This window comes from Sinohyriopsis cumingii, unplaced genomic scaffold (genome assembly GCF_028554795.1).
Source record: "Sinohyriopsis cumingii isolate HCF-2022 unplaced genomic scaffold, ASM2855479v2 utg000160l, whole genome shotgun sequence".
NCBI classification, from domain to species: domain Eukaryota; kingdom Metazoa; phylum Mollusca; class Bivalvia; order Unionida; family Unionidae; genus Sinohyriopsis; species Sinohyriopsis cumingii.
The window spans coordinates 2,334,128-2,352,333 of NW_028315873.1; the positions used below are offsets into that span (position 1 = coordinate 2,334,128).

At 35.7% G+C, this 18,206-nt stretch overlaps 1 protein-coding gene across 1 annotated transcript; it reads left to right on the plus strand.

Annotated features, from left to right (window-relative positions):
• The first annotated feature begins 895 nt into the window (after positions 1-895).
• On the plus strand, positions 896-17,415 carry LOC149774633 (bone morphogenetic protein 7-like). The gene is made up of 4 exons (XM_089944960.1): positions 896-1,277; positions 8,948-9,128; positions 12,495-12,663; positions 17,161-17,415. Exons 1-4 carry the CDS (start codon positions 896-898, stop codon positions 17,413-17,415), a joined length of 987 nt encoding a protein of 328 aa, XP_089801086.1.
• Positions 17,416-18,206: the final 791 nt, after the last annotated feature.

The following is an 18,206-nucleotide window of genomic DNA, read 5'->3' on the forward strand; positions in this document are numbered from 1 at the left end:
ATTGGGTTTACATTTATTTGGTTTAATAAAAATATTCCCTGGTTAGACACAATATTTAAGGAAAGACTTCATAATCAGTTTGAAGAGACACGGGCATCATTTATTACCAACCCCAAAATAACGAGCATGCAGAGACATGTTAAAACGGAATTAAAATTAGAACAGTGTTAAAATCGTGAAAATATTATAAGACAAATATAATAAAATTTCGAAAATGTAATCATTGGCTACCTATAGTGAAGTGAAGATTGGCACATTGGTCTCGACATGAAAAAATTGTCCAAAAGTTTTGTGCAAAAGTATTAGAGGGCACTATTCTTTGTCTGCGTGAAAGTAGCTATTCAGAAAGCAAAGCAAAAATTGAAACACTTCTATACCTGACAAATTATACGGTACCAAACCTTAAAGAAATATTGAACTCTTAAAAATTTTGAAAATTGTACAATTATTGAGTATATTCTATTGGACTTACTCAACACGTTTTTGCAAGGTATAGGACAATGTTTCTGTAACAATCCGTCCACAATTTCCGGCAATCAAATAGCTTAAAAAATATGTTTACTCTAAATTAATGTAATAAACATTATTGGATATATTGCATCGGTTAAAAAGACGCATTTAGCTTAAATGTAAAACAAAATATACTGTTTTAATAAATAAAATAAACCTCCATTTATAGATTTAATGGTCATTCACATATGACATTTCACTTACCATCAGCTTATAATAGCTACAGTACAGACTTAGGTTTGTCATTATCCGGGCGTGTGTGAGATCTACCTTCGTGCGGTTTCTTCGCCACAGTTTACACCCATCATTGGAAAGAAATATTTGTGCATGTTTCGTCATTTACTTTTACCATTTGTAGAATCTAGTTGTTTTAATATACTCCAAAATGTATGAAATGAGATTTATCCTAAGTGTAGCACTGATGATAACTATGTACAATGCGGGTTGTTCTGAAAACACTGTTACCAACCCTGACCACGATTTGAAACAGAAAATCGCTAACAATCGAATACCGGAGAAGACGAGAAAAGAAATGCAGCAAGAAGTACTGGGACTGCACCAAACTCAAAACCCAATTAAAATCAACGCCATGGAGACGTCGGCCGCTCACTTTATGTTAGAACTTTATAACAAGGTAAGAAGCGTTGACGAATATGACAGACCAATGTTGGAACCAAATCAACCTCATTTGGTGCTGAACAACAGCCATGTTCCCGATATACACGAAATCAACGGAGCTGATCTCATCATGAGTTTCGTAAATGAAGGTAAGTAACATCGCAGGTTCCTTTGGCAAAGTTTGTTAGAGATACATCTAAATAATCACATAGGTCGTGAGTCATGCTAATGTAGACGTGACGGACGTTAACCGTAATAAAGTGAGAACATTTGGGGTGGGTGGTTCCTCAGGAGAATATTGATGTCAAAACATGTACGTCTCTGGATATGGTATACGGCGAACTTGGTCGTTTCCCCTTAATTATCAAGATTAAAGGTCGCCTAGTAAACTGTTGGGCTAATGTGGTTAGTGTTTATGAAGAAACGGTATCTTATCTTATGCAGTCTCTCTTGTACCAACACTTTGGTGATAATTCGTATGACAATAAATGGCTACGTTAAGTAAAATCTATGTTAGATTATGTTGGGTTAAGTTATGTATGGAGAAACCAAAGTTTCCTCTCAGTCAAAAAATTAACAAATGCGGTTGAACAACGAGTTAAAGATCAATACAAGCAAACCTTGGCAGCGAAAATCAATACGTCAGATAAAGGTCTAATTTACAGGGCTTTTAAAATAAATTTTGATTTCGAAAAGATATATTTTTCCATTTCCAAAAATTATATATATATATATATATATATATATATATATATATATATATATATATATATATATATATATATATATATGACGTAATGAAGTTTAGAACTGCAACTCATAGGTTTCGCGTCGAAACTCCTAGGTGGGTTAATGTTACCTATAACAAAAGATACTCCATCCTATATAATCACCACCAATTGAACATTGAGCTACATTGCCATGTTGACCTCAAATTGTCGATTAATACCATGACATCTATTATCATACACTCAATGCTATACTATCATCACGCCATTGGCTTTGGCCAAAATGCAAGAATAACCAATATCCCATATATTCTACGTCATGTGTACCAATTTTCACATGAAGCATTACTTAAAACCCAAATGCCGCCATTAAGTGCAAAATGATTTATTTGACAAATCAATGGAATAATGCTGAATCTCGTAATATAAGGGTCTTAAACGTTGTTGTGCTCCATTAAACTACTACCATTCTTCACATGTTTACTGAATTATCGGATGATGATCGACCACATCAGTGGATTTCACTCGAAAACTGGTATGATATATTTGATCAAATAATTGGGCTAGAATTAACGAGTATTTGCGTTCAAAGAAAAACCGACGTGCAATATGTTTTACAAGTCTGTGTTGTATTTTTACCATTTAATATGGAAATCTACCACAGCATAGTTTTTCTTAAGCCCAAATTCGCCCCTCAAAGTATTTCAGGGCTTCAGATGGTAACATGCACCCAGTTCTTAATTTTATCAAATGAATGCTTATCTTCTCAGATCCACGAAAGAAGACGGACTGCCTATGTACATTCCCTACGAAATAAATTGATTCCGCCACTTGCAAATGTTGTACTTATTAGATTAGTCAATGACATAATTTGTCGAATGTATCACATCACTTTTTAGGAGCACTCCCAATGAACAAATGGAATTACGTACAACTTCGGCGACTTAATTACGGCGACGTGGGGTGGGAACTTTTAATTCTAAATGGAATATTTGAACGGTATTTATAGCTAACATCTTGATTATTTCAACAAACGGTTTGTCGTGTTGCTTTTATACCAACTCATAGCCCTTCTTACAAACTTTAATTACATTGGAATAATGTCGATCTTTACCACTTGAGCGGATACTATGAAAAGTCCGAAAGCTTGTACTACTCTAGGTGCCGAAATTGTCACAGACTTTAACGGAGACTGGAAAATCTAAATCGGATGGAAGGTATAGATATCATCGGATAATAATAGAAATGGCATAATTTTGTTTTATTAAAATGGTTTAACATCTTTACCGTCATGTTAGAGAAAAACACGTGTGGGCAAGATCAAAACACTTTAAACGATGAGATCTTATTTCTGACGGGCTGAACTTGCCAACACTTTTGAAACTATTTCTTAGTTTATTTATAAAACACGAGAAATAACGCATGACATTAGCGGTTGAAATGCTAAATAACGATGGCTTTTGAGTAGCCATAAAATATGAGTATATTTGAATGAACTCATAGATCTTAGAAATAATCTTTAAATAATAATGAATAATATTTACAGGCAAGGGTGTTTAATGATGCAACAACTGATTTGACTCCAGCATGAATCTCATCAGGTGCTTTCAGGAGAAAATAAGTTTCTTCTTTTGATTTACCACTGACTCCCTAATGTTTGATTATGTAATGTGTGACGTGACCTTTTTGAAGAAATAACTGCATAATGTTCATCTCACAGATGATGATTGTATTATATTCGCAACATAACAAATCAACCGAGTTCACGTTTATATACTTGGAAAGAGCGTTAGTACAAATGTGCATTTAGATTTGCTCTGTATTTAAAAATAACAAACAACATAGTACTGGGAAGCCGATCATTGAACTATACTTCAATAGCGAATTACTTTCGCCTTCTCCAATCCAATTTGACCAAGTCATATGTCAGTGGTATAGCCTTCAGGCAGCTGAGCAGTTAAAAGCTCTGTCTGGTACACCTCCAAAGATTGTTTGACAAATAAACAATATAAACAATATATAGTTCCCTTTGAATGAAACTTACAAGAAGACATTTTATTTGATTATAGGACAAAGAATTAATCTGTAAACCTTCAATTTGACATCGTTCTGTTGTTTCTTTATCACTAGGATGTGTAAACAGATGAGAGATATTTCAGACAATGATATTTGCGATAACCTATGACCGATACCTGGTTTCAGTGACTATGTGCTTGCGAAACCTATTTAAACTGGCACTCATATCCGACTTATACAGCTGATTACCTGTATGTATGTATGTATGTATGTATGTATGTATGGATGGATGGATGGATGGATGGATGTACGTATGTATGTATGTATGAATGTATGTATGGATGGATGGATGGATGTATGTATGTATGTATGTATGGATGTATGGATGTATGTATGTATGTGTATTGTTTCTTGTCATATTTAATCTGAATTAGACTTCCAACAAGCGAATGAATGTGCTAATGTGCCTAAGATGTGGTATGTCATTTGATGAATCACAAAAGTATAATCCAATATATGCTTTTTTGAATTCACTTGAATTCCAAATTAAAATTCCAGTTGAAGATTATTGTAGATTCAAACGTTTTATTTCAGGTGAATAATAAATTGAACAAAAAATCCGCCCAAATGAAATACTAATCACAAAAATAAGTATGGCTGCCTCACGTGTAAAAAGCACGAATCAGTAATTGTTCAAGTAAACAAACTTATATAAAACATTCAGACTCAAACGGCGAGGGTCAAAGATTCATTTCTAGAAAAAATCTAATTTATCTACAAAGCAAAATGTCTTACTAAACTAATAATGAAAAACATGGTAAACATCAGGTACAGCTGTGTTATGTATGGCAAATGACTATCTGTATTTATAGAGATCTGCATATTTAACCAACACTCATAGAGAATATTAGCTCTGTATTATGTTGGGGTTTTTTTTACAAAATAAAATCAACTTGAATTTGGACAAGGTCAACTCCAAATAAAATATAATCCTGGAGAGAATTCTAAACAATACATAATATGGTATTCTAATTCCAACAAAAACGTGTATGCAAAAGATATGGTGAACACATTAATGTTTAACAATACTTTCCCGCACCCCTAAATTCATTATCAACGTCTTAGAGTTCAGAAAGACAGCCATCTAATATGTGTTTATAATCGGAAATTGGGTTGGTCAACACTTTGGCTTAGAACCGGGCAGCTGTTTGTGATCCTTTATCCCTTTGATTTAAAACTGACTTCCCCAAACAATGTTGATTTACGACTGACCTGCAACATCGTTTGAATATTAATTCACACATTACATGCTAGTTCAAAGCGATTACTAGGATTTATTGCTGTTGTTAAGCACTAAATGTGAATCCGATACCGAAAAGTTGAAAAGCGGGTGGGTTGTTTACACGCGCTTTTATTTTGTTAGCTTTCATCTTCAGCTCTTCAGCTGTGGTTCTGCTATATTCGCACAACTTGGAGCTTTTCTGTTGCTCTCAGGAATCATGCTTTATGTTGAACGCTTTCAATGCATCCTTCAGCTTTTCTTCGAAGCGTTTCTTCTGACCTCCGTAGAATCGCTGTCCTTGCTGTAGATCGCCATAGAAGAGGCTTTTAAGCAGCCGGTTGCCTGGCATGCGTACAACATATCCCGCCCAGCCTAGTTGGGACTGCATTTTGGTAGTGATGGTGCTGAGCAGACCTGCTTATGCGAGTACATTAGTGTATGGAACCTTATCCTGCCTCTATATGTTGATGACTTTCCAAAGCCTTGTCGCGTGAAAGCGGTTCAGCTTCCTTGCGTGGTTTTGGTACAGCGTCCAAGTTACACATGCTTAAGGTAGCGTTAGGGGCACAACTGCCCTGTCGACCTTCAGTTTGGTTTGGATGCTGATGCCTCTTCTATTCCAGACGTTGGCGTACAGTCTGCTGAAAACTGCGTTGGCTCTGGCAAAGATGTGAATCACATCGTCGTAAATAGTGACGCTCTGAGACTGTGTGCTGCCAAGGTAAGTGAAGCGGTTAACTGCTTTGAGTTTTGGATGTTGACGGTAATGTTGGGCTCAAGCTAAGACTTTCCAGGGGCCGGCTGATGCAGGACTTCAGTCTCCTTGGTACTGATGGTAAGACCGAAACTTGTACAGTAACTGGATAATTTGCCAATGAGGGCGCAGTGATCAGCAAATAAGAATTTCCTGATTGTGTCTGTAATAACCTTGGATTTCGCTTGTAGCCTCCTGGGGTTGAATAATATTCCATATGTACGACACCTGATGCCGACTCCAACATCTCCGTCTCTGAAAGCATTGTTTAGAATGGCGGAGACGAATGGAATGAATAGTTTCTGTGCCAGATTACAATCCTGCTTTATGATTACTGGGAATGGATCAGATGTCTTTCTATTGTCCTTGTCTCGTGACTTCATGCTGTCGTAGAAATGATGCAAATTGGATATACATTTTCTAGGGCATCCGCACTTTACCATTATTTCCGCAAGTCTGAACTGCTGACAGTATCAAAGGTCTTTGTTAAGTCGACGTAGATGGAGAAAATGTATCGTGAAATTTATTTTGCAGCTGCCTCGCAGCTAACACGTTGTCGATTCTTTCCAGAATCCACACTGGCTTTCTGGCAGAAGTCCCTAGTGAAGATAGATAGTGAGGCGGTTCAGTAGAATTATGGCGGGTAGCTTTCCTGCGATTGAGAGCAAGGGTATACCCATGTGGTTGTTGCAGGCCTGGCGGTTCCCTTTACGCTTATACGGGTGAATTTTGGAATATTCTATGAATTCCTATGTGACCGTATCTTGCTTCCACATCTGTAAAACTTCAGTTGGTGGAGCCTTTCTATCAGGGCTTTGCCCCGCCCCCCCAACTTGTAGACTTCGGCTCGGATTTAGACTGAACCAGGGGGCTTTGCTACTGGAAAGCACATGCATCGTTTTCTGTGTATTGGGCAAGGTTTGAGGGTCATCCAGTGCTTCGGTGATGGATAATTGTGGGAAACGAACGAATGCTTCATCGTTGATGGATAAATGACGACTCAGGACGCTACTAAAGTGTTCAGCCCATCGCTGAAGTCTCCTTTCTTTATCAGTAATTAGTGTGTTCCCGGCTGTGCTGAGAATGGGGGATGATCCAGAGGATGTAGGTCCATACATTTCTTTCAGGGCGTTCTAGAAGATCTTCATGTCACGCCTGGGTGCGTAGTACTGGATATAATAAGTCTTTTTGCTTCTTTCTTTAAGGTCCGATGATTTCCGAATCTGTGCTGAAGACCTGTTTTATGAATGCCGCTCAGTCAGTCTCTACATTTCTATTGTCCAGAGGGGTGAATTTCTGACGTTATTCCAGGGTATCAACGAGAGACTATTTGGTACTAGAGAATTTCAGCTTGGTGATGCTTAGCCGTTTATGAGAATTCTTTTCCTGTGGGCGGTTTTTGGTCTGAATGCGGAAGTTGTTCTTGATGTGATTAGGCGGTTGTCTGTCCAGCAGTCGGCGCCGCACAAGGACTTGATCACACACACACTCTGTCTGTCCTTCTTCCTGACAATGATGTAGTCGATCAGATTCCAGTGAGTGTAGGGATGCGGTAGACTGTATAGGTGAGCAGCAGTTCATGCTTGGCGCAAAATGAGTGTATTGCTCTTACCGTGACCCTTTAGTGCTTTCCTAGCACTCCATCCCACAAGAATCACGAGCTTATCTGCCATTGGAACATAAGTAATGAATGAATGAAGATCCTCATCTAATTTGACCTTCACTTCATCCGTGTCAGTCATGGTTTGCGCGTAGCAGCTGATAATGGTAAGGTGCATTTTTCCAGACAAGGGGGAGGGTGGCATATACATGAGTCTGTCGTTTACGCCATTGGGAGCTCCAGCCAATTCGAAATCTTTACTGCAAAGCCATCACCAGCCTCAGGGCGCTATTCACTCCTTCGGCCGCTTTAAAATAAAGCATATCCAGAGCACTTTTCAGAGTTCGCCTTCTCCTGCAAGGCAGGTCTCTCTCAAGGAAGCGATATCCACATAGTATCTGTCGAATTCCTTTCCTATGGGGGGGGGGGCTCCTCTGGGGTGTTTCCGCGTAGTGTCTGTCCAGTAGGATGATAACATTCCATGAGCCAAATGTGAGAGGAACAACCCTCATTTTCTTTTTTGTATTTCGATCGCTGAGGTAGTGTCACCGCCATCCGCGATAAAAGCTGGCTAGTGAGTTTTAGAACAAGCAATGTTTACGGCAACTTTTCTAGCCCTTTTCACATGCCAAGGAGGTGAGCCGTGCGTTCCTGTAGAATTCTGCTCAACCACTCAGGAGCTGCCGCACTGCACTACTGCCTGATCGTCTTATGTGCATTTTTGCGGCTACGGCTGCAAGTGTACCCAAATCTGTAGCTACATTGCTTGCCTACCGCCACAGGACTTTAATGGATGATGAAATGGGATGAGTGGATGACAAGAGTAACTTGCGCAGTGACTTTCTTTAAAGAGAGGAAGAGTTGCGCAGTTCGGGAACCTCTCTCTCTCTCTCTCTCTCTCTCGTCCAAAACCATCTTAGTCCAGCAGCATGAAAAGACGAGACGGCTGAAGCCGGCTTTGAGTGCAGTAGATGACGAGGTCGTCCTACGTGTCTCGACGCGATCTTAGCGCTCTTCATCGCGTTGCTGGTAATCGCCGTTCTTCCCGTTGACCAGCGTGTGGTTCTTCAGTGCATGCTGATAAATCAAGTCTTCACATGCTAAGTAGACAAAGTCTAACTCACCGAGGGTTTAATACATGAAGGCTACCCTTAACCTGGTATAACTGGCCAGTCGAGACCGTTTTTCGGGATGTGGTTGCAGCGCATGCCACAGTCTCTATCAGTCAAAGATGAGATCTGAGTGCCAGGTAGGGACCAAAAGGTGGGCGAACTAACCCAGGAGTACGAATGGTTCACAGCCAGAAGTGCTATCATCTCCGGATACCCCATACATCCCAATGCAGAATGTACATGACCAGATAAAATACTTTCAATCTCATTTTTGTATCCTTTTATTTTTCAAATAAGTGTAAAGTGAATGTTCTTTCTCCATTTAAGCCCTTAAACCAGCCTTCCGTCTACAGGATACGGACCGCATGGCCTACTTCGACTTCAGCTATGTCTCTCCAGGTCACATAATAAGTACGGCAGAGTTCAGATTGTATAAAGAGAACCCGACATTTCAAACGAAATCCCTTCTCATCGATATCTTCCGACTAAAACGAGGGAATGATAGGCAGTAAGTATAGAATTTAGACCTGTTAATACTATACCATTTGTAGCACGAGGAAGAGTGTGATATCGTGTCTTTAAGACAAAATAGTGATTTATTGTCAAAAAAGTCAAGACGGAAAAAGATGTCAATGAAACATACATACATACATACATACACACATACATACAGACAGACAGACAGACAGACAGACAGACAGACATACATACATACATACATACATACATACACATGTTCCTTCCTTATGTAAGTCTTATTTACATGCAAAGATACATCATGGTGTATTATTGAAGATTCCAGTTTCCTAAGACCAGTTTGACATCACCTAAACCCAGTTTTTTTAAAGAGCTATATGCAGGTGTAGTAACCATGTTATGCTCAAAAAATGCGTTCGTATTTCAAATTAAATTTCATTGATAAATATGAATATTGCCTTTTGTACTATAATGTTTTCATATTTATAAATATTTACGTGAATATTTACATAGCATTTATCTGTGTGAATATTTATGTAGCAAGTTTCTGTTTAAATATTGTCTAGCTTTTTTCTGTATGAATGTTTGTTTTTCTACTGTTATCATCAGTGTGAATAATTTTTACTATACTGTTATCATCTGTGTGTACATTCTTGTACTATACCGTTATCATCAGTTGAATAGGATTTTAATATATTATTTTCATTCGTGTAAATAAAGTACAAACATCATCTATGTAAATAGATGTTCATTATTCATTTAGTATCGGTGCAAGTAGTTATTAGTAATGTTACAAGCCATGGGTCTTTACTTGACCGAGCGGTGTCAAACCCTGGTACAATACTTGCTAGAAGTCATAAGTTTACGCCGAATTTCCAAAGACTTCCAAACAACTTCAGCTGTAAATTAGGAAGCCCGACTTGTCCATTCTATACACACATTTTACTCTCATCAATGTAGGACCACATATCTCACATCCTGCAAAATGTATATCAACCGTACATCTGCATGGATTTTCTTCATAAGGTTTCCCTACCGCCAGCAGCTCACGCCGCATAAACTTTACAACTAACCCTTAACACCAGGATCTATTTTAACTATGCCACCTTAGGCCAGTCAAACTATGGTCTCCAGGCTCTTTTCGCCAGTAGAAATGCATCACCTTTCCCATCATGGATGTATAAACTAGATCTGCCAAGTCCCTTCGTATTAATTCCATAGTGTAATTTACCGATTTCCTACGTAAATACTGCTCATGCAGTCAAACTGCCAATATTCACCACTAGATTTCATTAGGGACTTTATTATTCAATCGACACATTCGGTTTGGACCTGCATCCACTACTAGTGAACCATGACATCATGGAAAATCACTAACACTCTACTCCGTGACGTTTGCAACTCGTAACTGGGTACTTATTTCGGGCAAAGGAGTATCTATGTTTGCACCGAATTCCAATAATCAGACAAGTAATCACAAAATCTAAGTATTCATTAATACGGGTAGCTATAACAAGATGCACATGCTCCAAATGTATTACAGTATGCTATTAGCATCGACGTAAATGGCTTTTTGTATTAAATTTTAATCAACGAAAATAGCTTTTAGTATTATACCATCATTGTTTTAAATATGTTTAGCATGCCATTTATGCAGTGCCAGATATTTACTTTCAATAACAAAATATACGTTATCTTCCATTATATTCGGTTCCATTTTGTTATATCTCTCTATTTATAGCGTTTTTGGACTTTGGAATAGGAGAGTAATCAGTCATTTGTTCGCAGACGTATCATTGATACTGAACCAAATTGACGGGAATTATTGCTACAATGGGTCTTCGTCCTTGTATTCCCCTCCCTAATTTCTTAATAAAGTGAATTTTTTGGCATAGTATATCGTACACGTGTTTAGTAATTTGTGATCTGGATAGTTTAGTCAGTTATCTATATTTTATTTAATATATATTTTTTTCAATTTTATTGTTTGTCAGTTTTAAAGTTTTGTTTATTTTTCAGTACATAATATTCAATGTAAATTTATTCGATAGAGATGATCTTTTCTTCAGACAATATTTTGACCTTGACCTTCTTAGTTTATAAGCACCAAATTTGATCTAAATCCTGGCCTTGTTTCAAAAGTTGTATCAATCAAGTAAACAAGCCATATATTTATTTTAAAATGATTGGTTATTTTGAGGTCATGATAGGGCTTTGTGCTCAAGATGTTCAAATTTAATTTATTTCTTGGAGTAAAATGATAGGTTTTCGTCAGGGACGCAATGGGTGTACGTGACCTATAGCATGTACCTCCTTTCTATAAGTTTCCAGACCCCTTGTTTACGTTTTACAAGACCATATAGCCTCTCTTTTGGAGAATTAATTCCAATAGAAGCTGTTAGTTGTATGTTATGCTGCATGGTGTTATTTCAAATGACTTGGTTTGAAATTATTTCAAATTACCTGGATTCAGAATGATTAATTATGTTATTGTCTGGAAAATACGTGTGCTCATGTAACATCATGGAACAAGGAAACTGTTTTATAAACCTTTATTCGGCGATAATAAACTGGAGTGATAATATTTGCTTCTACAAGGAAATGTAGACTTCAATAGTTGCAACATACATCATTGTCTTCCATCTTGGATTATTCGTCGTGATTCGAACGTGAAATCAGTAGAACATATTTTTTAATAGAACTACTAAAATTGTATTCTTGGATTATTTTAGGATTATTTTAGTACTTGATTCTATAAAACAGTATGTTCATAGTCATTGTTTTTCATTTTTGAAGAATTTTGCCAGGGAAATAAATTATTGTATATTTTTCAAAGCTTGTTGTTTCAACTTTCTTGTGTTACTGTTTATTCCAGCCGAAACAAGTGACATAAAATGTCTATTACGTATTCTTGCCTGCTTTATAGTAAACATCAATCAATACTGCTCAATAGCTAAAGTAACGATTATCGAGAACCCTCACGACCGGATTCAGGAGAAATACACAAGTATCACACTCGCAGAGTGACAAAAAAAAAACACGAACATCTTGCAAAATTAATGAAAGCGTCTCAACTTACTGATCGTCAACATGCATTAATATCTGCCTCTTGACAATACGTGCAACCTTCAGATCACTGGAAAAGAGGAAACAACGACATCAAACCAGACGCACAATGTGTATTCGACACTGTATTTATTGCTCTCTCATGAGCTGCTTTTATACTTCTGGCGTAAGACAATGTTAATAAGTCGTTAAAATGCAAAAACATCTTACGTATTATTATTACATTTAAAACACTCGTGATGTATATTTAAACCTCAAACTTTTGCATAATACTAAAATATATTTCTTCCCCGGGAAGTTTGTAAATTGTTCACATATTTGAATCTTACAGGTACAATATTCTTGAGCCAGAAGCAAATTTGACGGTGCCTGGAGACTACGAAGGTTGGCTCAGCATAAAAGTAACGGATGCTGCAAACTATTGGAATGTGAACCGGAAAGAAAACTTCGGGCTGTCCATCCAAGTCACTGACGTGGAAATAGGTCAGATTGGCTCACGTGTATTAAGTTTCCTTATGGCGTATACAACGTTTCAGTAAATACTTTAACAATTGCAGATATGACTCTAGGAAGGCACTTGGTCTAATTTGTATATAAACTACTATTTCAAGACTATGAAGACAAAAACTTAAACAGCATTCAGAACATCGCTTGCCTCCAAATATAATGAAACCTAATCACACATCATTACTGTTAAATTTGCTTGTTCAGTATTTAGTATTGTTCCTCAAATGTAGATAAATAGATAATTTAATTCGTTGTTTGTTTGTTTTACATTTTTTATTCCATTACATGTTATTGTTATGCAACTGTATTTACTTGATTAGAGTTCCGTTATGACTGATGTTTTTCGTTGTTGCCATAAACAACTTTATATAGACATTGTATCTAAAGCTGACGTAGTTTCTGGCCGTGATTCACATCCAGTAAGAGCTGTAGTAAACAACCTTTATATTTTTTTATTCATTCTCAGAGTAAGATTCACAAAGTCAAATCGAGGTCATTCTTGGAGTACGTGACAAAGTACATGCAGCAATTGTCTCAAACTCTTTTTTCTTCAGAGGATTTACCAACATTCCGTCATATAGTTTGCCTTGTATTTAGATGTATTACTGATGTTTCGAGAAATAATAATTATTGGTGTATTAACACTTGAGAAATTAAAGTGTTTTATGTTGTGACCAGTTTTGGGCCAATTATTTTGAAAGAAATTGATTCTTTTCGCTGGAAATAATAGTGCTCTAAATTAATTCTTGGACAACATAATATTCGAAATTTACGCAGAATTCAAAATCTAACATGTGATTTTGTGTGATTCAACAAAGAACTGTTGAAACATCCGTACTATGCCGACCACAGCATGCGTCATCGCCTTCCATTTTGAATTTCATCGGTATTCTAACTCAGTTTCATTACGAAATTGTATTAACATGACTTATTTTTATTGTATTCTTGGATTATTTTTGTATTTGATTGGTAAAAAAGTAAGAACGTTTTTCATTTGTGGGTTGGTTTTTCTTTTAAATGAATTATTTGTTAAATTTTACAGCGCTTGTTGTGTTCATTCTTTTCTAGTCGCTGTTTGAATAGCCTGAACACGTAGCAATATATACATACATATATATATATATATATATATATATATATATATATATATATATATATATATATATATATATATATATATAGTACTTAATTATTTACAGGCCAGGTGATTGATATCAGCAAGTCTGGAATCGTAGGATTTGATGGTCCTAAACACAAACATCCGTTCATGATTTGCTTTCTTAAGAAACAAGACAGAGAGATCGTGCTGCGCGCAAGCTCAGACAGAAAACGTCACAGCATTTCATCATTAGAAAAGAAAAGATCACGGATATACTATGAAAGAGAATCGAGAGAATACAGTTCAGTTTATTCATAATATGTTCATATTCTTCAGGTTTCATGGAAAATATATCTGTTCCATTTTTTGTAATAGCGCATATGATAGAGATCTTTCCGATTAATATCAATTAAGCATAAAAAAACTTCTTTTCCATGCTTGGAAAAAAACAATAATTTGGTATTATGACAAATCTGTTCACAAGGCCAATATCTTCTCTGAAAGAAAAAGTGGCAATCGCCTTCAGCGGAAACTAAACTATATTTATGATTGAAAGACGGCTTCCTTAGAACAGGTTAACCGGCATGTTAGTTCACACTATTAAATTACTGAATATAAAATAAATTACCTTTTGCATCACAATATATGAAAAAGGTCATGCTTATTGGAAGTGGGTTTTTTTCTCAACCATGTACAGCACTCGGTGGACGCGATTGATAAATCAATTAATCTTAGAAAACAAACAACATACTGAATGAGATTAATAGCGAATACTACAGAGTCTTTGGTGCGGTGCAGCACTTCGTAAAGAAATGCTTAGATCAAACCTAATGGTAAATAATTTCTCTAATCAGCTTTCCTTCCAAACGCACTCGATGCAAAGGATATGGGCGTCGGTTTCTTTACTAAAGAATATATTTGCGAAAAATAAGTTTCGATCAATGGAACTGAGGTAAAAGATTTTTTTCGGAGCGGATGATTTGATACATTTGACCAAATCACAATCTGCTGGGAATTGAACGTGACACAGACATATCTGAAGTGATATCTGAAATGTAGGATGGTAAAGTCGTGTTACACTCTAATCTAAGCAATTGTAAAATCTCACATCTACTGTATGTTACGATTGGTACAATCTAAATCTCGCAATCTCATAATACATCATATTGCCAGAGACTGATATATCCTATCTTGTTTAAATTTCAAAAGTGTTGTTTAAATTTAAAGTTATAGATACATTTAATAAATATATTGTAAACAGTTCGCAGTCTTTAAAAAGTGGTAGAAGATGATTCCAATTTTAACACTTGCATGGATGAATATCAAATTTGGTGTCCAACTTCATACAAAGCAAACTCATTGGTAAATTGCGCGCAGTAATAGGTTTGTGCCCTAAAGCATGTTCATTGTATTTATTTTAAAGAAAGCGCTATGAATACAAAACTAAGAAAAGCAGTTAACACCAAGCTTGCAATATTTTCAACTGCATTAGCCAAACAATAGATAGGTACAGCAATTGTGACTACTCAATCAGCTCTCTCTCTTGTTGGCTGATATTCTTGAAAATCTTTGATAAAATTGTGATAAATGATAGAGTCATGTAATGACCTCTTCTATGATAAAAAATAAATCTGACAAGAATCGTAAAACGGGTGTTTTTATTTATTTCTTTGCGTCAAAATGTGTCACCCATATTTGATTTTCTAAATTTGCAGCTAGAGAAACGAATAGCCAGCAAGAAGGAAGTCAGAAATGCCAAAGACATCCAATGTATATAAATTTCACGGCTCTAGAAATGGTAAATTACCACTTTTCAAAATACGGTTGAATTCAATTGTTTTTTTGTTTTTTTTTTTGTTTTTTTTTTTTTATCATGAATTGATTTAGCTTTTTTATTATTCATTTTTTCTTATATTTATTTATTTACCATAAATTTAATTAAACTTTACGAGTGACATAACTGTGTCAACAATGAGATATTCAAGGCAGGTGTAAGACACTGCTGAAACCAAATGCATTAGAACATAATTAAAGGTTAGTATGATATCTTGGTTACAACGAGTGTTCAAAATGAAAATGAAACGTTCATTTTCAAAACCCTAACTTTATCCTACAATTAGTTGACGTGACAAAACTGTATATGATCATGCTCATGAGCCACTGTTCGAACACAGTTTCCTCAGACTATGCAGAATGGTACCTGGGTTAGTTGTTTACAAGCGTCTTCTGTAGTGAGGATTTACAACTGATTGCAAATGTGCAATGACTCGGATAACACTGGAAATAATGCGACACCTATAACTGCATATGTTCATGCAATACGTAATTTACCTACTAGATGGAATGCGTGTATGTTAAATGATAGGTAAGGAATTCTGACTCCAAAAGGATGTGCAGACATACAAATGTGATTATTACAATAGTGTTTTTTTTTGCACCTTGATACTAGTGTCCAAATAGCAGTACATTTCGTTCTATATATTTCTTTTAAATACTTTTGATTTATTAGACAATCATTATGCATATTATTTCAAAAAAAACTTTGCAGGCTAAATTAATTAATTAAATTAATTAATTAATTAATTAATTAAATTAATTAGTTAATTAATTAATCCAGACATCGTACCATTGCTATTTGAGCAAGATATATAGTTTTATTCTAAACAAATGTTAAATGACTGTAGAGATCTTTGACTGAACTATAATCATTACTTTTGACATTGGTAACACATTAGTTGTTACTCTTCTGATTGCATTAGACAGATCATTGTTATATCACATAATTTTTATATGACATAATTTGACAGACTACTTGTATTAGAGGAATCTTAATAATGAATATCGTATGGAAGAATACCAGGAATATAAATACAAACGCCCGTGACCTCATTATGCAATATAGTGGCCAGCTAATTATTTCCTGAGCACTATCAATTATCGAAAGGCCAAAAGAAAAATAAAATATTATCTGGTGACCACGAAAAATCATAGCATGGTCAAATGAAGAAGATAATATGGCATATAATGTCCAAGATATGGCATATAATGTCCAAGATATGGCATATAATGTCCAAATGCAGATATTATTTCGCGGTCACGAGATAATATGTTTTGGTCACGAGAGTGTTTCTTGAGCCCACGAAATAGTATATTGTGGTCATATGATAACTATGAAGTCTCCATGGCATAATATTTTTGTACAAATGTAACGTTACTGATTCCGTACTTTCGGGACACACACACACACCTTCCAGCATGAATAACGATATATTTATACATGCATACGGTTTCGACTATATGTTCAATTTTAAAATGATTATTCTATCTTAAATTTGTGAATGTGCCTGAATATAGATATTTGTCAATGTACATTGATTCATATACATTTCAGAAGCATATTATCGCCCCAGCCGGTTACAATGCCTATTATTGTGCGGGTGACTGTAATTACATGCCAGAGGTGAATACTACAGCCCACTCCCTTGTTCAGAGTTTGCTCAACGTGCATGATCCAAATAAGGTCCCCAAACCTTGCTGTAGCCCAAGCAAACTGTCCACATATCAAGTACTTTATAGTGATGATAACAAAAATGTGATGCTTGAATATTACGACGACATGGTAGTGGAGGAATGTGGTTGTTTGTGACAATATAATATTTTCTCTGTCCAGATACTTTGAATTAACAAGTGTTTAAATTTTTAATGTCTAAAATGTATTCACCTTATTATAATTATATCGTGACATAAATATGGTTGTATCCCCGTGTAAAGTTTAGTAGTAATTATAGTAATAGTAGAGGGATCGACGTGCAGAAATTATTTTGATCCAAAGTATGCGAATAAATGCATTTCATGTTTGTTATAATATACTTCTACGTTGTACATGTGGTTATTATTGTATTACTCTTCAGAATCAGCATTGAGGTAAGATGAGTTTTAATTGCATGATATCTTCAGAATATATATCTGTATTATTCAAACAATTACAAGAATGATTCCCGTCAAATTGCAAGCGGAAACTCTTGGTGTCTGCTAGTGATTCATACAAAAAAAGATTTAATTGCAAGACTGTTAAAGTTCTTTTCTTATTTTAAGTTTAATTCCATTTATTAGTCCTAATAGTTCGATCATTTATCCTCAGATCACTCTATATATTGTTCTTCATAAATCCATTTGTGCTAATGTGTAATATATTCCCCTTCGTACTTGGACACCATCTATGAAAGACACCTTTATAAATAATTTCGGACATCAACTATGCAGCTAGTTTTTTATGAATTGTTTGCAACTATCATATGCAGAGAAAATAAATGAAAATGTTTTTTTGTAGTCTCCATCCTTATGTTATTAATTTCGCTTGTATGATGCTACAGAGAGAAAATGAGGCAGGAATTTGATGTATACTGTGTAAATTACGTGTCCATTCAGAATGCTTGT

Excerpts from the sequence above, each read along its gene's own strand:
- LOC149774633 (XM_089944960.1), top strand. The coding sequence starts at position 896 with ATGTATGAAATGAGATTTATCCTAAGTGTAGCACTGATGATAACTATG. Across the intron at positions 1,278-8,947 it reads CATGAGTTTCGTAAATGAAG|CCCTTAAACCAGCCTTCCGT; the intron begins GTAAGTAACATC and ends TCTCCATTTAAG. Across the intron at positions 12,664-17,160 it reads TAGGTCAGATTGGCTCACGT|AAGCATATTATCGCCCCAGC; the intron begins GTATTAAGTTTC and ends TATACATTTCAG.